The sequence below is a fragment of the Accipiter gentilis genome, chromosome 5 (assembly GCF_929443795.1).
Source record: "Accipiter gentilis chromosome 5, bAccGen1.1, whole genome shotgun sequence".
Taxonomy (NCBI): Eukaryota; Metazoa; Chordata; class Aves; order Accipitriformes; family Accipitridae; genus Astur; species Astur gentilis.
The window spans coordinates 15,081,268-15,104,027 of NC_064884.1; the positions used below are offsets into that span (position 1 = coordinate 15,081,268).

The following is a 22,760-nucleotide window of genomic DNA, read 5'->3' on the forward strand; positions in this document are numbered from 1 at the left end:
TTAACTTCACCGCTGGATTCCGGCACCACCCGGCTCCCTTTTTTCCGCGCGGATCCAGCTGACAGGCCGCCGCACGACGCTTACAGCCTGCGCTGTTCTTTTCGAAACCAGCCACGGGAGGCGCGGGGGGAAAGAGGTGTCCCGTCCCGTCCCGTCCCGTCCCCCCGGTGGGCAGAGACCCCCAGCAAGCCCCGGGCTTCACCGGGACGCCGCCCCCCCCCGGCCGAAGCCGGGCCCCGGGTCCCCCGCAAGCCCGCGGGGGGCCGCGGGGCGGGGGCGGCGCCTGCGGGCCGCCGCTGCCCGGGGGCGGGCGGGCAGGTCGCTCGCTCCCTCGGCCTCCCTCCCGCCCAGACGGCGCGGCGGCGGCGCGGGCAGCATGTGGGCCGCGGCCCCTCTCCTCCTGCTGCTGCCGGTGCTGTGGCGGCTGTGGCGGCGCGGGGCGGCGCCGCTGGAGCCGGCCGGCCGGGCCGTGCTCATCACCGGCTGCGACAGCGGCTTCGGGCACCTGCTGGCGCTCCGCCTCCACCGCCTCGGCTTCACCGTCTTCGCCGGCTGCCTCTGCCCCGGCGGCGAGGGGGCGAGGCGGCTGCAGCGGGAGGCCGCCGCCGGCGCCGGCCGCCTGCGCGTCCTGCGGCTCGATGTCACCCGCGCCCGCGACGTGCTGGCCGCCAAGGAGCTGGTGCTCAGCCACCTGCCCGAGCGAGGTGAGGCGAGGCGGGCGCGGCGCGGCGCGGCGGGGCGGCCCTTGGGACCGGCGGGGCGGCCCTTGGGACCGGCGGGGCGAGCCCCGCTCTCCGCTACGGGCCGTTAGCGGCCCCCGGCCCCATCCGCCGCCGCACCTGCCGCGCGGCCCGGGCCGGGCGGCTGACGGGCGGGGCGGGGGGCGGCGGGGCCGGCGGAGCCCCGAAACGGCCCCTCGGTTCGCCCGGGGCTCCTGCCGGGCAGCTGCCCCAGGCGGTCGGCCGCACCGTCGCGGCTTGCGGCTGGGGAGCGCCGTCACTAACGGCGCTAATTGCTGCGACCGCCATCAGTAATAGCAACGCTGTTTTGCGTTAAAAACCCCCCACGCCTCGGTGCTTGGCGAAGCGGTACGCAGGCTGGGGGCCTGTCCAAAGATGCCGACGGCAGAGAGCGGGTGCGCTCTTCAGCGTGCCCGGGTGAGCGTCGCCTTTCTTCCCGAAGAGGAAATCCCCGAGTGCAGGGTCCCCGGGATCCCTCTGCAGGTATCCCACAGGAGGAAACCGCAGGGAAAGCGGAGAAGAGCAAGCGTGCACGCATCGGAGGCGGTGGGAAGGTGAGGTATTTCCGGGCATGATTTGAGAAAGGGTGAATAAACAAGAAAATGCAGAGAGGGCAGCTGCCGCACTGAACCAGCTGCTTCTCGGTACAACTTGAGGTTTGTCAAGCTAGTCCCTGGAAGGGTTACTTAAAAAGAAATCTGTCAATTACACACCCTATGGGGAGCATACACCCAGGGGAGTGAACAGACTTTAGCTTGCAGAATAATTGCAGACAACCTAAATCCTGGGTTATCCCCTCAGAACGCGTGGCACGGCACAGGTAATAGGACCGCAGTTACCTCCTTCCCCACTGTGGCTGCAGGGCGAGAGTCACCCAGTGTCATACTGGGGGAGACGCTTACTGGCTCAGAGCGGGCTTACTCAAGCTTAGAAGTAGGATTCCCTCAGAATTACGGACAAACAGTTCCTGCTCACAGAGGGAATATAAACGGAGAATAAAGCATGCAGAATGACAATGAAATGCAAGGCCTCTGCCTGCCTGGTTCATTAGCATGCTGGGAAGGGGATGAAACGAGAAGCGAAGTAAGAAAAAGCCTAGACGCTGCTCATTAAGTACATGTATTTATGGTTGATGTTGACCTTATCTGATTAAAAGGCAGAGCGTTCCCCTCTCAGGCTCTTTCCCAAGCTGCAGAGACAGCGCAGACGGCTCACACAAGCCCTTATAGGCTCGATGGGGACTGGGTCACCTGAAACTCTGGGTTACAGATAATTTATCCTGTAATTCTGGCAGCTTGGGCAAAGTGCTGTCTTGTAGACTCTGGAGTTCACAGTTCAGCGCTAACTTGCTGGTTGTCCTTCCTGCTCATAGGCATGTGGACATGCCTCGCGATCAAGGCACATCACGCTAAAGATGTCAGGGCTTGCTGGAGGGGCCAGGAAAGACACTTGACCACAGCTGGTGTTGAAATGTGGCATGCACACATGTGCACAGTGGTTTTCCTGGCTTCTCAGTCAGGCCTTCATACCCATGACACAGGGCTGGGCATGCACAGACAGAGCACACGTTTTATGCAGCCTTTTTCATTGTTGGTCAGCTCTTCTGCTGCAGCATTTTGAGGGTATTCTGCACAGGCAGAAAAGAAAAAGTAATTTTTATAGAGCCAGATAGCACATATGCCATTTGGGAAAACTTCCAATTATCAAGTAATCTTCCTCCTAAGTTTACGAAATAAAAAGGAGTAAAGGAGTTATATTAATGTCTGACGTTAATGGAGTAAATGCCACAAGTCTTCTTCATAATTTATAAAATACAGGGGCATAAATATTTTTATCTCAGGTGTAAAGAAACTGTGAGGATACTCTACTTATGTAGAGTCTTTAAGCAAAAGACTTCAGTAGGAGTGTTCCTTCTTGGCACCTCTGAAAATAGAAGCAGTGTTTTCTTCAGTATTTTAACTTTATAAAAACAGTTTCAATATAACAATTCAACTGAGGGTTAGCTCTCATATTAACCAATTTATTTGTTAAAGATGGGGATTGTAATTCTTTTACATTTGGGTCAAAGATTGTTTTTAATGAAATTCTTTTTCATTAGGAAAGAGAATTCTGAACCATTTGTAATTGCATTTATGTTCTGAAAGTGCCTAGAAGATGAAAAAAGTATGTCACTACACAGAACATTTAATCTGCTACCCAAAGGTTCCCAGGGCTGGGCAGTGGAGCATGTGCCTCGATGTCCCACCAGTTAAGGAACTCTCCATGGTGAAACCTTAGGACATTTTCCCTAGTGGATCACAGATGGCAGCATCCAGGGCCTACAGCAGAGGACTAACCAAACTGAAAATCAAGTACATGTTGGGACATTTGTAGTAAGGAGAACAAAGAGCAGGTGGTGAGTCCAGTAGCCTGTTTTACAAAAGCACTGGGCAGAAAAAAAATCTGCTTTTGCACAAACAATTCAAACTGATGTAGGAAGCCAGTGGATTATGCTGAAAGGTTATAGTAGATCATAGATTATCTTACTTAAAAGCTGTGAAAACATCCACCTTTAAATAGTTACTGGCAGTGTTCTGTATGTCATTTTTAGCTTGTAAGTACTGTTGGACAGTTCTGTCTCTGTCTATCGCTCCATCCCCCTCCCTCGGAACAGGATAATTCTATTCAGCAACTCCCTGTGGAAACAGAGAAGAGGCATCTATCTCTGGGAATCGCTAGGTATTTGCTTAGGGATTATTCCCTCTCTTCTCTTGTGCCATTTTTACTATAATCAGTTTCACTCAGGTACCAATGATTTTAAGTACGTCACATCAGTATGCTGGACTTTTAAATTCAGATCACTAAAACACTCCCGTATCATTCCAAAAATAGTCACAAGGAAACCATTTCAGCAATCTCCAGGTTTAATGGTAAGCGTGCAAAGGCTATGGATTCCAAATTAAACCTCAGAAGATGTACCAAAAGAGAGAGAAAGCAGTTAATCAACAATTGCTTTTTGCAAGCTGTGTTTAAAGACCTCAGGGTAAATCCTGGTAAAGATTAAATATTTATTCTTTACAGTTACAGTATCATCCTTTCAATGGACTGTGCATCTCAGACAAGTATGGCTTTTTGGCAGATGTGCTGTCTTCCTAGTCATCTTAACCTGACTGATAAGCCAAAATTTTGACCTTTATCTTCAGTCTTTTCTCGTAGTTGATGAAAATACATGTTTTCTTACATTTATTGCATCTCTATACACTGTTTTCCTCCTTTCAAACTTGCAGAACGCTTGTTTCTGCTTGTATTTCCATAAAGCCTGTTGATCCCGGTCAGCATCACACACTGTTGCTTTAGGCGTGGTATACAGACAAAGTAAGAGAGCTTCTGTCCTGAAGAATGTACAATCTACAACAGAGGGCTCTCCAGACAAGAAGCCGGCGATGAACAGAGGCTCAGAGAGCTCAGGTCCCTCCTGAATCTCATTCTTTGGCAGATTTTCGTTGCTTCAAACCTAGACCCAAGTTTGAAGAGGCTGCAGTTCTACACTTGTAAAGCCTGTATTTTTTGCCTAGAGACCCAGTGAAAAACCTAACCACTTAATTGTGGACTCCACTGGATACGAGAGTCACATTCTCCCACTGACTCAGTTCAGTGCATGGAAAGGCATGAGAATTTCCTGGTTCTGGGGAGAATGAGTCCAAGAAGCCTCACTCAGCAGTTGCTGGTGGCAAGGGAAGTAAAGGAGCAATACTGTGCTCTGGCATTTTTCTGGGCCCAGGATAAGTAAACTTATAGAAGACAAGAAGATAAAAGACTTGTTGCTTTAAGTAGACTATTCAGCATAAAAGTACTCCCCTCACCTTCTAGTTATGCCATAACCATGAAGTAACTAACCCAAACTCCACCTTGTCTTCTCTCTCTGTTATGCAGGAGTAGAAATCCAAACTACTGGTGACACACTTAGCTGGATATTCTGCCACTTCACAGTTTGTTTCCTTGTAAATGTTTGTTTTATTCTAGACTGTGAAATTATGTCAATCTGAAAAGGATGGCAAATCCATTTCCATGGTATGTAGCTCATTATCTAGAGCTAGCTAACTATTCCTCCCTGAAAATCTGCTGGCTCTGATGCCTTTCTTTTTATTTGTGTTTACAGCTTGTGCACCCATTAAGATGACTTTCTAAAATATTTAGAGTCCTTTCTTGGTTAGAAAGAAGAAACTTCTTGCACTTGCACATTAAAGCCAATATGAAGTAGACCAGAACTTTGGAGCATGTTGATTTGCAACTCTTTTAGGCTCTATGGCAAACCTCAGTATTTTTCTGATTCTGTTCTGTTTAAAACAGGAATTTCTCTTCCTTTCCTTGCCTGTTGTGAATGGGTGACATGTAGCTAGCTGGAACGGAGGGATATTAGTTTTAGTCCTACCTCCTACTCGAAGGACTGTCCTCCACTTAATTAAGATTTCCTATTGATTGAATCCACCCAGTAGGCCCATGGTACCATATTTTAGCCCAGACTTCCTATACAAATGGACTCATCCTTGCAGTGGAGACAACTACAGCATAATATTCCAAGCAAAGGGTGGTGACTCATGGATGTACATATCTAAAACTCAAGAGTTTCAGCTGGCCTGCTACCAATGGACACGCTGCGTTGCCACAGACAGATTAGTTTGTTCCCTTTCTTCATTTTTCAATAGGAATATGGCAAATCACACTCTCTCTCCTTTGGCTAGTTTCCTTTAGTATTGGATTGTAATCTTTCAGAAAAGAGCCTGTAATTTTTGCATGGGGTCAGGTTTAGATGAGAAACTCCAAAGATCAGTGACACCAAGAATATATGTTCAAGTTTAGAAAATCTGGCTGAATTCAGATATTATCTATGTACGCACCTACATAGAAACGGACTGATTTTCAAAAGGTTTTGCAAGCACACAGCTTGATTGACTTGAATAGGAGGAGGACTTTTAAGTGTTGCTGGAAAAACATCAGGCATCTTTTGGGCCTAAATAAGGATTTTGGATATGTGCCTTTTGGTCAACATGTCTTGCGGTAGAAATTAACTGGGAGGTTATGCAAGAGCTAGTGTTCTTCTGAAAACCTCCCTAATCTTAAGTTAGGTTTCCTGAAGTGATTCTTTAGATCCCTGGCTATATTTTTTAATCTTTGTCCTTGGGATCCATTTTCCCAACACAGGGATCAGTGAAAATCTCTTTGACGTCCAGTTCTGCTTCCAGTTTACTTATTCCCTGCCTGCTATAGCATAGTCTAACACCCCTCTTCCTAAACTGTGCTGGGAGTGAGTTTTGTTTTGACAGTCTGAGTAATTTTTCCCTTACAGATCAAACAGCTGCTTTTTCCTAATGTGTCTGTGCATGGACACTCTGAGGAAATGCGATGTCTCTCTCCTTCAGCTGTTTGATTCTTAATTGTGCCTTGTCCTTCTAGATTTCCATCTAAGGACTATATTTCTCAGGCTACCTGAGCTGCATTTGTCTAAGCAAATATACAATATATTTTGTATACATGTTTATAGCATTAATTTTTACCACAAACATTTCAGGAAAGGAAGACCAAAGCAGATTCAAAGTACCCTAAATACATAGCTGGCCAGGTTGTTTCTCAGGAGGTAGGAAATTTTCTGAAAAAGTGGCATAAAGAAATAATGAACTGTTTGTTATTTGGGTAGAATTTTGCAAATAGATTCAACTAAACAAAGTGGCAAGAAAATTTTGGGAAAATATCAGAACATTTCCCATTTGGGAATACCAAAATATTCTAAGACACAGTATGTTTCACTTAAGGGCAAAAAAATGTTTTGAGCTGACCCTGAGCAAAATCTCTTTTTATGTTTTACTTAATCTTCTTCAGAAAAGTCAGTTTCAGTTTAACTCAAGCCAGTTTTTTCTCCTCTTGACTTTTGATTTGGCCACTGCACAGAAAGAAGGAGCCATTATTCTGTGAACTCTGCCTGTTTATACACACAGGCTGCCCTCACCACTAACCACCTGGAGTCTTTCAAGTGCATGAGGTAAATGGCTGGAGAGAAAACTTAAGCCTTGCAAGCTAAATTCTTTGTTTCACAATTTAGAGAAAGAGGAAGAAAATAAACTGTCTGAAGTTTAATGGCTGCATTTCTGAAGTCCTAATGAATTCAGGGATATGTAGGTCAAGTGTTCTTGCTGTGCTGTGCAGGATGCAGTAGTAGAAGCAAAATGACTTTTTTTGGTTTTGTTTTTAATTAGAAAAGGTAAAACTGAGAAGATAAGGGAACAGCTTTTACAGTGATTCCAGGGTTTGGTTTGTGTTATATTAGAGTTAGCTTATGTGAAAACAAACCTGAATAGAGAGACCTCCAGCCTTAAGTAGAAACAGATGGGGTATGCAGTTACTTAGTCCATCTGCAGATCAGATCACGTGCAAATACAAAAATGTTGATAATTAGCTTTTACAGAGGACTCTAATCCATTGATCTTGAAGCATTTTACTGGGAGGTCAGTCCCATGGGGCTAGTTCTATTTTAAGAAGGAGAAATAAAGCCACAGAATGATGGAAAGGCCTGGAACAACAGGGTAATGACAGGGGGAAGAAGGAAGTCTGGGATGCCCAATTCCACTTGCCAATTTTCTGGTCCATTTCCTCTCCTTTGTCTGCTAACATTTGGGGCAGTGAAAAAGATGTGAGTACACAGGAAACTGCTGCATTACTAGAAGAGCAGTCAGTCTGTATCTAGAGTTATAAGAGAGGTCCAGCATCAAGGATTGCTGTGTGACAGACTGCTGAATAATGATTTATTCCCTTTGGAGGACAGAATTATCCAAGTTCTGTGTGGTAAATTCCTATTTTGAGTGTTTTGCTCTGCAGATGAGACATTCACTGAAAGAACTTTGTTTCTTTCTCTGTTTAAGCACCAATTTCATTACATAATACAAGTAGTGTGTATCTATATATATGTTAGGAAAGCTTTACAAACTAATTCAAAAAATGGTCTATTTCAGCTTTAACTATTGTTGTGAATGAAATCCTGTATTAGAAGTTCTTGGCAGGGCTCTGGAAGGACCAAGATACCATGAAATCATTGCAGTAGCTTTGTCAGAGAAGATCAGAAAGAAAAGAGTTCAGCCCAAGGGTTTCTGCAGCACCTTCACCATGGTGACCAAAGGTCCCCTGGGAATATCTTTGCCATCATGGGTACAGGAGGCTACAGCTGGGTTGGCATCACAGCCATGCCCCAGACTGTGTCCAGAGGAAGGAGGAGAGGCACTGTTACCCACTCTGCCTCACCAGAAACCTAGGCTTGGAGATCCTGTAGAAGGCATGACAAAACAATCATTTGTGTCAGACACATACAAGAATCCTTTAAAAAAAAAAAGCATAAGCAGAATTGTCAAGGCTGGCAGAACTAGGCTGCGAACTTAGCTATTTCAGTGCAAGTCAGGCTACCCCTATCTACTTCTTAGTTACACTGCTGGTCACCCTAGAAATACTCTCAGTCAGGATTTGAGGTCAGAAACAGAAATGTTTTCAAAAGTGCTATGCCACTCACTGCTTTACTGTATATCTACAGATATGCATTATGAAAGCCAGAACAAGTCAGCATGGCTTAATCAGCATTTAGTCAGCATGTCAGCTCCAAACTGAGCTCTCTACACTTCAGTGAAAAAGCATTTTGAACAGTTGAGGTTATTAGCACTGTGAAGTGCTCACACAAAGTGTTCTGTGGCTTTGGGCTAAAGGGTTTGCACATTCTGGCAGAGAGTTGTGTCAGAACAAGCTTTGCTGCTGATAAATTTCCACTTGTCAACGCTGGAATCTTACTGCATTTCAGGGGGCTGGGCTCCTTAGCACCAAAACCTGTTGTTATGCGGGGAGTAGAGTTGTCAAAGAGTACAAAATATATAAAAAAATACTGTAGCCACTAACCTTACTTGGTTACTTTACCCAATGCTGCACCCATATACCTGATTCTGGCTGATTTCAGGAGGAATTGAAGCTCAAATCCTGGAAAAGGAGCCAAGACTTAGGCTCCTAAATTAGTCAGGCATTTTGAAAATATTACCCCTCAGCCTTTAGACTGCTTAATATAATTTTCACAAAGCTGCTCATAGCACACAGTGGGATTAAAGTAATTAAAATATCATGGTACACCACATCAGCAGTAAGATGTAGTCTCCCTGATCATGTTATTCATAAATAACTTAAGACAACTATAAAGTGAGTGATTATTAAATAGCTCTGAGACTTATATAGTCCAGATAATGGCCATGGTTACATTCCTTCATTAAACAAACCATGCCTGCACTTACAAGCAGAAAAGACAAAAAGATAACACAACAAAAATGTTGTTTCTGACGGTCCAAATCACTGGTATTGTTCTGTCACCTAATGGTGGTTGTTTTGCAGTGAAAGATGCTTGTTGAGATATTTCTTTTCCATAGGTTTCTGGGGACTTGTCAACAATGCAGGAATATCAACATTTGGTGAGACAGGGTGGCTGTCTATGGAGAAATATGAAAAATTTGCAGATGTGAATCTCCTTGGGAGCATCAGGACAACCCTGGCATTTCTGCCCCTTCTAAGGAAATACAAGGGTAATGCTAATCCACTGTTATTTAGAGTTGTATAATAATTAGCTTACTATAATCAGGGTAATGTAGCATCTATAAAAGAAGCTTTAATTGTGTCTCATTGAACTGAAATGACAGCCTCCTTCTGTGTGGCCTGAAAGAGCAACTTGATCCTGAAAAGAGGGTAAAGTCGTAAGGGGAAAAAAATACCCTTAGAGATTCTGTCTTTACAATACATAGAAAAAACTATTTACAAATAATTAATTATCTCAGTGTTTGACTCAAAAAAGAGAGGAAAAAATGCTTACAGGATCATTAAGCCCAGGCAAGAATTTCTAAGGACTGACAATCAGAAAACACAAAGATCCAATAAATTCCTGCTTAACTTATTATTTAGGCTTTACTATTTTACTGTTTGGCAATTAGGAGAGGAAGGATGACCCTACAGAGGTGAACTAGAGACATCCAGCTTCCAGTTCCAGGCGTAGCAAGATCCTCTCTATGACCTTGGGCAAGAAACTTCAAGTATGTGAAACAGTGCCATACAGAGCCGTGGGTATCCAATAGGATAAATGCATTTGCATGGACTTCCATAAATGTGGGCTTTATCCTTTCTTCTGAGAAGAAATGGTTCAAATAGCTCTCTACAGCATTGCAGCATGTCTCAATTGCATTGCAGTTTGTTCCCTACCTGTCCCCATCTGTATCTGGGAAAAAAAAATACCCTTTTCCTTTCTCCCTGTTTTGCTTAGCTTGTCTATTTAAGTTGTAAGCTCTTTAAGGTGAGGATTTGTTCTGTATGTATACAGCATCAAGCACAGTAAGGGCTAGGTTTCATCTGGAAGCCCCAGATGTCACTGTTACACAAAATGTTGGTAAGATAAAAGCGTCCCCTTTTTGGCTACTCTGCTTCTTTCTGCTTGGTTGCCTTCGGTTGATGATATTTTGATGCAAGAAGAAAGAAACTTTTAAATACTGCAAGCTGGATGTGTTTTTGTGAAAGAATGTGCTATTGCATATAGTCAGTGAAACAATGGATGTGTTATGTGGCCATTACATGGGAAGGCATCGCTTTTTTTCTGTGATGTCCTACTTACTACTAAAACTGTGATGCTGATTCACCAGAAGCACTTGTCTGACTTCAGGAATTGCAAGGGGTTACTTTGAAGTGAAAGGGACTAATTGTGTGTATGATATTAAGCACATACATAAACTTTTAGAAGATTTTGGTCTGGATGGCTGCACATATGTAGCACCTTATCTCAAAAGAATGCTCTGCAGCTTACTCCTGGCTGTCAATGCTACCTTGCCTACACTCCATTTTCAAGTCCCATCTATGTAGGAGAGGAGGCCAGGGACCTTCTAGGAAGAATCCTAGGTTTTCTGTCTCCTTCCTTGCAGGAACAGTCAGGACAGCTAAAGCTTATGGTTTTGGGGGCAGCAAGTGGCTTCTCCAAATGAAAAGCTTGAATTATGGATGTTAGAGCATTCATCTGGGAAAGCTGGGTTTAAATTACCTTAGGCAAAGAGAGAAGTTAGATGATGTGTCCCACATGCTGGGCATGTGCCCCAAATCACTTAGGCACTGGATAAAGGAGGCAGAGGTTATCCTACCATCACTTACCCAGTAGCTATGTTCTGAAGGAAGGGGCTTACTGCCATTTTAGGATGAGCACCTGTTCCAAGAAAAACTTCAAGATTCTTAATACTTGTAAAGGGAAGTATTGCCCTCCAGCCTAGAATTTAAGCATCCTACTTTGGGAGGAGCAACATTTCCCCATAACTTTTCCAGCTGGCCAGCTGATGTAGCATCTTGATCAGCAAGCTGGTAGTAGTTCTCCTGTTATTGTATATACAGTTATATTCCAGATGCTGTGTAGGAAGGCAGGGAACCTAATTCAGAATGACAGATTTCACTGCATTCCCGTGATACTCTTTTGATACCATACAAGCCTATCCCATTTAGTCAGATCTGGGGCCCAGACGTTATCTGCATCTGGGCAGCAATAGGAGTGCAATTATGTTCTCTGTATTGTTAGTGACGAGGCCACTCTCTTACCTCTGGTATTTATATATCCACATTCACACATTTCTTACTCTATGGTATGACTATGTGATAGAAGTTTACAGGTAACCAATGGAAATGAATGACAGCCCAGTGCCTCAAATCAGAAATCTCTGCTACTTAAGGCGTGCCTGCTTTCTGCAAGAGTTATAAAGGGCAAGAAAGCAGCACAGATCAGGGAGATCACAGCAAGGCAGTGTAAGGCTGCACACATTTTGTCAAGTCACCTTTCTCTGGTGAATTTTATGACTGTACAGTCTGATTTTGAATTTAGATGCACAGTTGTAAGCCAGGTCTCAGTGCAGAGACATCATCAGCGCAGAAAAAAATGCTATTAGTAGTCATATATCCACTGCAGGGAAAATCATCTTCTCCTCTCCTCTGCAGTCCTTCTCCTATTACTAGCATAGTCTTTTATTACTATTTTTCAGTCTAAAGTTTTTAGGGAACTGCTTTGTTTCCATCTCTTTCATCCTGTCTCAGACTCAGAAGGAATAAGCAGCACATTGGGAGTGTGTTATGCTTTGTACAGTCCAGTATCTGTCACTAGATGGAAGGAATAGTTTTCTGTGAAGTTCTATGCTTAACAGAGCTGAGTGCACTTCTGTGCTGGGACTGCATACTTACACAGCCCACCTTTGGCATACTATGTAGTAAAACAGCATTATGCTAAATACCATGTTATTAGCAGTTCAGAAGACTCAGATAAATCTGTTCTATGTTAAAGACTGAGAGTGAAGTTATGTTATTTGCACTATTTTCTTTCCAGGACGTATTGTTTTCATGTCCAGCATTATTGCCTATTTTTCTCTGGGAAATGGCATTTATTCCATGACCAAGGCAGCTATTGAAAAATTCTGTGATGCTCTAAGACTGGAAATGAAGAAGTTCGGTGTCCGGGTAAGTGATGTAACAAGTAGCTGTTGTATGAAACTTCCTGCTATTTCTAACATTGATCTTCATATGAGAAAGAGAGAAGTTTCACTCCTGAAATGCAGATTTTTGTGGGGAAAGAAGAAAGTGACTTGCACAATGAATACCAGACAACAGTGTGGGGGTGGAAGTTTTGGCCAAGGGAAGACGAACAAGTGTTTACAAAATAATATCTACTCTTGTGCAAAGTAAGCTCCATGCATCCAAATGACAAAGGTAAAGATCAGAGATGAATCCATGGGTGCAGCTTCCCCTTGGAAGGAGGTGGTTTCTCTGTGGCTAATCAGTCAGCTGGAAGTCACTGGGAACAGCAGACCTGGGTGATGTTTGCCGTTCTGAGAAGCTGTAGGATAGCATGTCTTCTCTTTATGCCAACACTGCAACTTCCACCCTTTCTCCACATTCTCTACAGTGGAGAAACTTCCTGAGACAGGCGTGCCTGAGCAGTGCCATGCTCTGTGAAGAGCTCATCACAGTACCCAGTAACTGAAACTTTCTCTGGTGTGGCTGCGGGAGCAAAGAGCCCAGACGCTGAGTGCTATGCAGCAAGAAGGAAGGCTTGTCACCTACCTGAGAGGTTCTTTCTTCCTCTTATATCACAACATCAGTGCTTAAAAGCTCCTTTCTTTTTGTGGGAACAGCTACACTGCAAGAGACAGTAACTTGCAGAGTAATTATGTTTTTATTCCCTTAACCTAAGAGGCTCTAAGAGTGCTCTTAGTGCCCTGTCTAAGCAACACTGATAGTCAAACCTGAAGCTTAGATCACTAAGTGGCTTCACTAGGTTTTTTTCTTGGAGTCACTCCACTGCTGAAACACTCAAACACTAAAAGTCTTCCCTAGAGGATTTACATTGGTGTACTCTTTACATACACAGATGTACAGCATTGTTTGTAAGCTTTGTGTTGGAAGAAATTACAGCTATGCATCTATTAACTACCCCTCTTGGATAAATATAAAATGATATAAAATGCAAGTGATTTTACACATCCTAATACCACACAGCATGATGAGGATTTCAACCGATTAGCTGAGGATAATCTCAAATGCATGGAAGAGCTTAGTTTAACAGGTTAGCTACTCTGGTCATTTTGGGATTTTTCCCCCACCCCTGGAATAGTCCCAGCACAAAATACAGTGAGCCAGGCTGACAAATATTTCCAGACTATCTGTAAGAGTTATTTTTCTGTTTCTCACTGTATGCAAGACACTGGCTGGCATTTGCCTGAGAACCTACCCTGCAGAGAGCCTGCAGAATACATAGTCCCTCTTCCCTGTGCTCCCTTTCCCTGCTCTGTTGTTCCCTTTGTCCTTTCAGCAGAAAGTCATCCAGAGGTGGCAAGAAACAGATGGAGCTATGGCTCTTTCTCACTGAACTCTGGCCAGGCAAGCTGGCTGCCTAAAGGAAACAAAGTATGTGTCTTCCATTAGAAAGGCTACAGAAAATCAAGGAAGGAAAGAAAAAAAGTATTATCTCTCCTTCTTTCCTAGCCAACTCCAAAACCCGAAGTTTTCAAAACCCCTTTGTTTAAAATAATTGTGGGAAGTTTACTATTGGCATTAGTTTGGCTAATACTAAACACTTTTGAAAATAGCACCCAAAGGGAGGGCTCCCAAAGATGCTCTGTGACAAAGCTACCTGAGGTAGCATAAGATGCCCCCAGCTATGCATGCCGTTTCTCTGCTGGAGCTTAGCTGCATCCCTTCCTGCTCCCCACGTGTAGTGCCTGCACCTCAACCCCTTCGGTATGCAGTGTGCTGATCGCCATGCAGGCCAAGAGGCAAGCATGTACTGGTACTGACACACAGGCGGTAGCGTCTGGTAGATGGGCTGGGTGGCAGATTGGAGACATTAAGGTTTTGTATTACCACAGACTTTGCAGAGAACACCTCTCAGATCCGCAGGTCTCTTACACAGCACTGTTTTTCCTCACCTTGTGTTGTAGTCTTTAGAAATCAGGGCAGTTAAATGCTGTAGAGTTTTTGATGTTGCATATCTACAAATAGTTTTAATGATCCCGCTGCTAACTGAGGAAAAGCGTGCATACTGCGAGTGCTCAGCCTGCTCTGAAATTCCCCAGAAGCCTCAGAAGTTAGCAGAACAGCAGCAACAACACATGCAAAGAAGAACAGGCAGAGCAGCAAAACATTTGCATGCTTTCAATTTAAATCTACATGCGCAGAAGCCTGTGGAAATTTGCTAATGACTTCAGCGAGCGCTAAACCAGAACCTTTGGTCCCCTCTGTACTTAGCTGACAACACCTATTTTCCTTTTAATTACACCTACTTGGGGAAAACTGCACTTCTTTCCCCAGGACCTTCTAATTTTCTTTGACATCCTCTTTTTGTCCCAAATTAAGGCAAAAAATTACCAGGTGCAAGATTCACCACTGAGTGAAAAATCCAAAGAACTCCACTTTGGAGACATCAAAGTCATAGTGAAATGCTTTGTCTCAGTATTGTCAAAACATTTATATCATTAAGCATTCTATAAAAATCAAAGATGCACTATTGCATTCTATGAAGGTATGCTGAGTAGTCAAAACATGAACATTATCATCAGAGCAAAATGAGGAAGTCAGAATAAAGCACCTCTGCAATCTTAAACATTTCACGGGAATATATTTCATTTCAGTCAAGTTTTCAAGGTTAGAATTTCAACAAAGCAGCATTTTCTGGAAGAAATCTGTCTGCAGAAAGCTTTTGATCTGTTTTACTGACTATAGTATTTAATTGAATTCAGAATGACTGATTGCATCTTGATAAGTTTTACATCTTGCTTTTAGGTCTGTATTATTCAGCCAGGAAATTATGCACGCTCTACAAAAATTCAGCCACCAGTCAGTGCCGAAGAGATTTGGAATGAACTCAGTGAAGAGGAAAAGGCAGTTTACAATAAAGAATATGTTCAAGAGCGGGCAAACTTTTTCAACAGCATACTCAGTGAGGGAAGCACAAATGGCAATGAAGTTGTAGATGCTATGGTAGATGCTTTAACATCTCCTGCACCCAAGGCACGTTACATGGTAGCAAAGCTGAAGGAAAAAGCACTGGTGTTTGTGTGTGCTTTATTCCCAACCGTTGTGATGGATTCCGTTTTGTCTTACGCTCTGAGTAAAGTAAAACTTGCATAGCCTATGTTGGTACTGTTCAGTGACTCAAGCTGGGCAGTTTTTTACACTGTGAAAGCCAGGGCTCAGTCTAATGCCCCTAAGAAATACCAAGTTACTGTGTCAGAGACATGATGGAGACAAAATGGAGCATATCCCACAGGGCAACCACACACCTGAAATCATTACAGCAGAGATGAAAATACCTTATTTGTAGGAACCTGAGTAGTAATTTATTAGGGGGTGATGGGAAGAGGTTAATTGAAAAGTTAGGAATGAGGGATAGACCTTGAAATACTTTGAAGTTAAGTGGCTGTAAAAAGTTAGGAAGAGTCAAATAATAAAGTTGTAATATGGAAACAGTGTCTTGGCTAACTACAGTTCAGCACTTTTTCAGGTGTTCTGGATACTTCTGTAACAAAGCCAATATGTCATGGACTTTAGAAAATAAGTAGCATATTCCATTTACAAATGAGTATTCAATCCTAAATAAACTCTATCTTTTATCTAATGTCTGGATTAATCAATGTGTTAACCTGAAGTGTAGTCAGAGAGCTAAACACCAGGGTGACAGATACCAGTATGCAGTAGCAACCTGTAGCTTTAAAAGAACATATTCAGCCTGGAGCCCTGGTTTTGCTACTATTACAGGGAATAAGGTCTGATGAAAAAAAATCTATTCACAGGAAAACTTTAGTAACATGTATCTATGAGAGTAATTGAGCACAGTGGCTTCATTAGCAGTCTCCTACTAACTGTTGTGGAAAAGATTGCTGGTTTACACATACACAGTTTTAAATTTGGCTTGGTTGTGGCATGGCACAAAATCCAAGAACTCTGGGATCAAAAGATCCCAGAATAGCCGAGATCAGCTGTTGTGACACTGGTAGATACAGGGCAGCAGCATGGAGCATTAGCCTCCCCCATGCCAGCTCTCCCATATCAAACCGAAGACCCTGCTGTAAGTTGACCTAGTTAACTTTTTGGTCAGAACCAGAAATTCCATCCTATACCTTGGAAGTCTTTACTAATATATTTAGTTAATTACTGAGAAGAGTTAGTTTCTCTTGTGGTGGGTAATTGGGCAGTCTTGAGTCAGAAACATAGGTGAGATGACCAAACAGACTGACTACTCCAGGTCCTCTCCTCATCTGTTCAGCAGTAGAACAGCCATCTTAGTGCACCTTTTTTAGATTTTAGATTTTCCCAAATGGTGGACCCATCCCTGGAGCTGGCATTGGTAAGAGGACAAGCCAGGGCTCCCACCTGTTCCCGTGCCCATCAACAAGATTATCAGATGATTATCATCCACTCTCCTCATTTAACCACAACTGAGCAGGGCCAAGCAAGGGAATAGGAACAAGGCTTATTCCAACTAAACCAACTGATTTCTTGTATAGGAATTCCCCCTGCTTGACCTCAGGGATTTCAGCAGCCTTACATTGCTGTGGAAGAGTTGCTTTCATGCTCTTAGCTGTTCTTTGTGCAGATTACCCTTCCTTACAGTAAGTAGGCACTGAACTCAACAAGCAGCTTTGAAAGCCAGATGTTTCTACATCAGGCCCAGGATGCATGTGCTTCTCTCTGCCTCAGAGACAATGTCGCTTTCCATTGCATCATCTCCCTTGTATTTAGATTTCTAAAAGCTACAGCAATAAGTTCTTGCTGAGAGCCAGGACCACCAGATACCTCTGCCTCCCAGATACCAATGATATGAAATACTTGCAACTGAAAATACCTCATTTATTTGCTGTGTATGTAGTGAAGCACGTGATCAATATTTCAGTAGCCTCACGTAACATCAGATGAGCAACACTCCAGAACATTTATTCCTTGATCTTGAAAACTAAGAACTTGCAGTATGTAGTATCTCACATGGGATACAGTGACAGGCTGGATGAGAACAGATGGGACAAATGAAGGCAGTTCGTATTTTTATTGCTGTCTAACCTGTCAGCATGGAAGCTAACTGAAAAATAGCTACAAAATTATTATCTTTCGTCTTCCCCCTCAGCTTTTTAATATTATGATATGCATATAAAGAACTAACCAAGAGAGAGTCAGAATTTCAGTTATTAACAGGCCTGATGCACTCCCACTGAAAGTCATCTGGAATCCTCCCACTGAGTTGGGCTCCAAGGCACAGCGTTAGACAAGTGAACCAAAAAAAAGGAGCAGGAATGGTTTCAAAGTCCCTGGTTTTAATAGGAAAGAGAGCCTCATAAGAAATTATGATGAAAGGGGTGCAGCTCTCCCTCCTCCACAGGTCTCATAGGGTACGGAAGTTTCGGGATTAGTAACAGAAGCTTTTAGTGAACAAATATTGCTAAACAAGTCAATGACAAACTCCAAGGACCCCCAGAGCTGTCAGCTCTTCAGCCGAACTCCTTCCCACCTATGTGTCACATCACTGGAAATCTCACCTGACCCAGCCCTCATCCTGGCCCACACAGTACCTGGGGAGCATATGCTGGGAAGTGCACAATTGCTGGACTGCCCCATCATCCCTTTTGCTACTTTGCCACATCATTGGTTAAGGAGTGCCTCCCTTTTACCCAGTAACCCTGAAATCACCTTTACCTCAAGTCAAGTTAAAGTGCAGATGCATACAAGAAGCCTGTATTTACAACATCCAAAATAAGCAACAGTTACGGTGTTTTAGGACAAACTTAGGTGACAAAATTAAAAGAGAAAAAAAAATACTGACATTACTCAAATCTGAAATGCTGCTCTCCTAATACCCAGCTAACCTGCTGCAGATGCTTTACTGGGATTGTTTTTCTGTATAGCATTCATCTCAGATTGCATTCAACAGAGAACTTCTTGGCAGAACACATTAGCTTTTATCACTACTCGTCTTTTATAAGCCCTGCTGACAGTTTGGGTAAACTTTAATTTTTCCCTTGGAAACAACCACCATAAAAAAGACGCAGGTTTCCTCCCAAGCCTCTTCTCCAGGGACACAGTATCAGGGACCTAACATAAGCAGAGGTGATACCATTGTGGGTTATGAGCACTCTACTAACTGTATGAATGTGCACATGGATTTTACAGAGCTTTGGTCAGGAGGTAAATTCCAGACATTGTGGAGCTTTCTCACTAAGCACTTCCATCAGTTACTTCATGGGTTTTTTCTTCTATGCAAGATTTTATTCCTAAGAGCACATATTAATTGGCAGAAAGAACAAGCAAGGTTTTTGACGGTAAGCAATTACAGAAAGACTATAAAGCAGAGCAAAAAAGTTAAGCCAAATCAGTTTAGTAAGTTGTGCATTGATCTGAGTGATATTAACAGCTTCATACAGTGTCATCAAAAAAAGATACGGAGAGGAGCCCAGGAAATACACCTGTAACACAAGAAGCTGCAGAGATTACCTACCAGCATAGTTTTGAGGTGGTTGTGCTGCTGCATGAAACAAAGATCATCTCCAGAAGTTCATTGTTCCTTCCAGAAAGAGACTATTTCCCTAAATTGAGAGGGTGCAGTTCGAGAAACACCTCCATGACAACTCCCCAGCCTGGGCCGCAGGCTGTTCCAGCAGGTAGAAGAGCTGTACCTCTGCACTCAATGGTCAATGTTGCTGTGGACATCACCACCAGTTACACACACACACCCTGAGCAGCTGCAGCAGCACTTCACTCCCACTGCAGTGCTATGGATGGGCTAGGCAGAGAGTTTTATTGACACTTAGCAGTATTAACACCCTCATTTCATCTCAAGTTCACTCAGTGTAACTCATAGCTAGCTGAAACAGTCTGGACAACCTTCAGAATAAGCCAAGTGTGTAAGTTTGTGTCATTCTCCCAAGCTGGCAAATCTGAGCAAGGAGATTTTGGGTGTAATGCACCATACAGCAGATTGTTTGCAGTAGCATCAGAATCCGGAGAGATGAGTAACAGTAATAATTACTTGCCCAGTTAAAAGCTTAAGTAAACCCCATGCAATCCCCAAGCCTGAAGTCAGGCTATCATCTAGCCCAGCTGCCTCCAATGTCAGCAGGACTCTAGTGCCAACCAGCACGAGAGTCCTTACCATGCACAGCCTCCTTCCGGAGGTCGGCTGTGGGACGTTTGTAGCACCCTTGTGCTTTTACATCAACAGATAAAAACCAGCACAACACAAAGACAGCAAGTGATACTGAGGATGACAGCTATATTATTCCACTTGTTCTGTACCAGGACTGTGCACTGCTGTCACTCTGGCACCTTCTGCTAGCACCAAACAAAACTTCACAGCCTTTATATTTCAAACACTTTGAAGCAGCTGTTCAGCAGTGAAATCTTTTCATGTGTAATTAGACCATTTTGGAGCTTTAAAGTGAGCATATCAATAATGAGGGCTTTACCTGTCATGATGAAGCATGTATGTTGTAGAAGCAATTGAGGATAATGTTAAGAGTGTGTAAAACAAGGGGAAAACATATATGCTCCTCAGTAATAAATGTTCTTTGGAATAGTCCTGGTTAGGAAATGATTTACCACTGATTATCTCATTATCAGATGCCGACACGGTGGACAAAACCTATCTGCTAAGGGCTCCACAGATTGCATTCATCAGGTAACTGTGAAGCCAGTGGAACACGTCCAGGATTGTCCCAGGAGCAGACCTTGCTCCTTCCCGATCATGAGCTGCTAGAGATGTCCCTGTGTGGGAGGGGAGGGTGCATGCTTAGAGCATCCAGGACAGAGCAGCCTCTAGGCCACCCTAATTTATACTGTGACAAACCTCTGGACAGCACTGCCCTCAGATGAAGACTTAGGTGGTGTACAGACACCCTGGTCTGTACCAAACTGTGTCTTTATTTGTGCTGTGACGTGTTTCCCAGCTTCAGCTCTGGGAGCTGTAATCTCCAGCTACAAGGCTGTAGGGTGTGTTCAAAGCTCTGGGCAGTTTACACCTTTCTTTCCTTAGTGCAGTCAGTTACAATTTTAACACCACCATCCTACTTGAATTCCTGCATTAGCCTGGCACTCCCCCAAAACTGAGCTGTCAGCCAGAAAGAGCCCAACAGCTTGAGGCTTCAGACCTTGGAATGATTTTCTCTGGTGAGTTTTATTTATCTCTAAAGACAGGGAATACTGTAAGTTTCTCTAATAGGATATTGATCCTATTTATTTTGGAGTTGCTGCAGCACCCTAATACCAGAGCAGCAGCCAGCAAGGCAGAGATGCTCTGCTTTTGAAGCCACAGTACTTTGAAACACCCAGTATGATGTTCAGCTGTTGAAAAGGTATGTTTTGCTTCTCGAATCATGAGTCCTCATTATCACTCTCAACAAGCTCACAGAAAGATGATCACCTTGAGAAAATAAGTCAAGCATAAAAATCTAAATATCCTCCCCAAACACACATGTGCATGCATCCACACTTGGGGTGAAATACCAAGTACCCACACGTGTTATGGTCTGGTTCCAGAGTTTCCACAATTTCCAGAGTCAAGCCATGCAGATGTTTCAGACAGGGTCTTCAGTAATTTTCATATTGGACTAAATTTCAAGATACATGTGCTAGCTTTTCTAATGTGCATTTAATATGTGCTAGCTTTTCTAATGTGCATTTAATGTGTGCTATGCTACAAAGTGAAAAAAGGAGAATTCACCTGGGCCTTAGACCAGGACACATGCGTCTCCTTGTATGTGGCAATAGCAAAAAATCTTAAATATTACACAAAACAGGCAGGGAAACATCTGCTGTGCCATGTCTGCAGCATCTATTTAGTGTGACCAAGGAGGAAAAGAAGAGCATGCACAAGATATTTTCCAAAGAGGAAAGCAATCAACCAAAGCAGAACAGCGCAAGACTAATAATCCAGCCAACTCACACTACAAAGCGCTAGCACAAAATAGCTACTATACAAATGACAGTCCTTGCAGGGAAAATAATGAAATGTTTTATGCTAAAATGATGTTATCTGTTGCTGTGACTCACCACACAGTCCCATGCCTTGCAGCGCTCACCTTTCCATGCTGTTGGACATGCATCCAGTTGCGCATCACCACTTGCCTGGCAAAAGATATTTCCTGTCAAAAAACGACTTTACTCTTAAACTTCCTAATGCTAGAGGTGTTTTGCAAATAGCAACAGCCAGTCTTGGCTAGGTACAAGACAAACAATCTCCCTGTAGCAGCCGGCCATCATCCCATACATGATTACTGAGCTCAACAGGAGCACCAATGGCCAGTTGGTCTGCAGCGCTCAGAGGCTGAAATCAGACACTGTGGTAGGTTGACCCTGGCTGGATGCCAGGTGCCCACCAAAGCTGCCCTATTGCTCCCCTCCTCAACTGGACAGGGGAGAGAAAATATAATGAAAGGTTCATGGGCCAAGATAAGGACAGGGAGAGATCACTCACCAGTTACCCTCACAAGCAAAACAGACCCGACTTGGGGAAATTAGTTTAATTAATTACCAATCAAATCAGAGTAGGGTAATGAGAAATAAAAAACTAAATCTTAAAACACCTTCCCCCCACCTCTCTCTTCTTCCTGGGCTCAACTTCACTCCTGATTTTCTCTATCTCCTCCCCCTCAGTAGCACAGGGGGACAGGGAATGGGGGTTGTGGTCAGTTCATCACACGTCGTTTCTGCTGCTCCTTGCTTCTCAGAGGGAGGACTCCTCACACTCTTCCCCTGCTCCAGCATAGGGTCCCTCCCACGGGAGACAGTCTTCCACGAGCTTTTTCAACATGAGTCCTTCCCACAGGCTGCAGTTCTTGCATTGCTTCAGCGTGGGTCCCTTACACGGGGTGCAGTCCTTCAGCAACAGACTGCTCCAGCATGGGTCCCCTGCACGGTCACAAGTCCTGCCAGCAAACCTGCTCCAGCATGGGCTCCTCTCTCCACGGGGCCACAGGTCCTGCTGGGAGCCTGCTCCAGCACAGGCTTCCCACAGGGTCACAGCCTCCTTCAGGCATCCACCTGCCCCGGCGCGGGGTCTTCCATGGGCTGCAGGTGGATATCTGCTCCACTGTGGACCTCCATGGGCTGCAGGGGGACAGCCTGCCTCACCAGGGTCTTCCCCACGGGCTGCAGGGGAATCTTCGCTCCGGCGCCTGGAGCATCTCCTCCCCCTCTTTCTTCACTGACCTTGGTGTCTGCAGGGTTGTTCCTCTCACATGTTCTCACTCTTCTCTCTGGCTGCAGTTGCACAGGGTTTTTTTTTTTCTCCCCCTTCTTAAATCTGTTATCTCAGAGGCACTACCACTGTCACTGATGGGCTCAGCCTTGGCCAGTGGTGGGTCCGTCTTGGAGCCGGCTGGCATTGGCTCTGTGGCACATAGGGGAAGCTTCTAGCAGCTTCTCACAGAAGCCACCCTGTAGCCCACCCCACTACCAAAACCTTACCACGCAAACCCAATA

The 22,760-nt window shown here is 44.2% G+C and overlaps 1 protein-coding gene across 1 annotated transcript; it reads left to right on the forward strand.

Moving 5' to 3' along the window:
- Nucleotides 1-358: 358 nt before the first annotated feature.
- Nucleotides 359-22,213, forward strand: LOC126038868 (D-beta-hydroxybutyrate dehydrogenase, mitochondrial-like). Its single transcript, XM_049801234.1, has 4 exons — nucleotides 359-704; nucleotides 9,164-9,316; nucleotides 12,127-12,257; nucleotides 15,078-22,213. The coding sequence occupies exons 1-4, from the start codon at nucleotides 377-379 to the stop codon at nucleotides 15,423-15,425; spliced, it is 960 nt and encodes a 319-aa protein (XP_049657191.1). The 5' UTR covers nucleotides 359-376; the 3' UTR covers nucleotides 15,426-22,213.
- The last annotated feature ends 547 nt before the right edge of the window (nucleotides 22,214-22,760 follow it).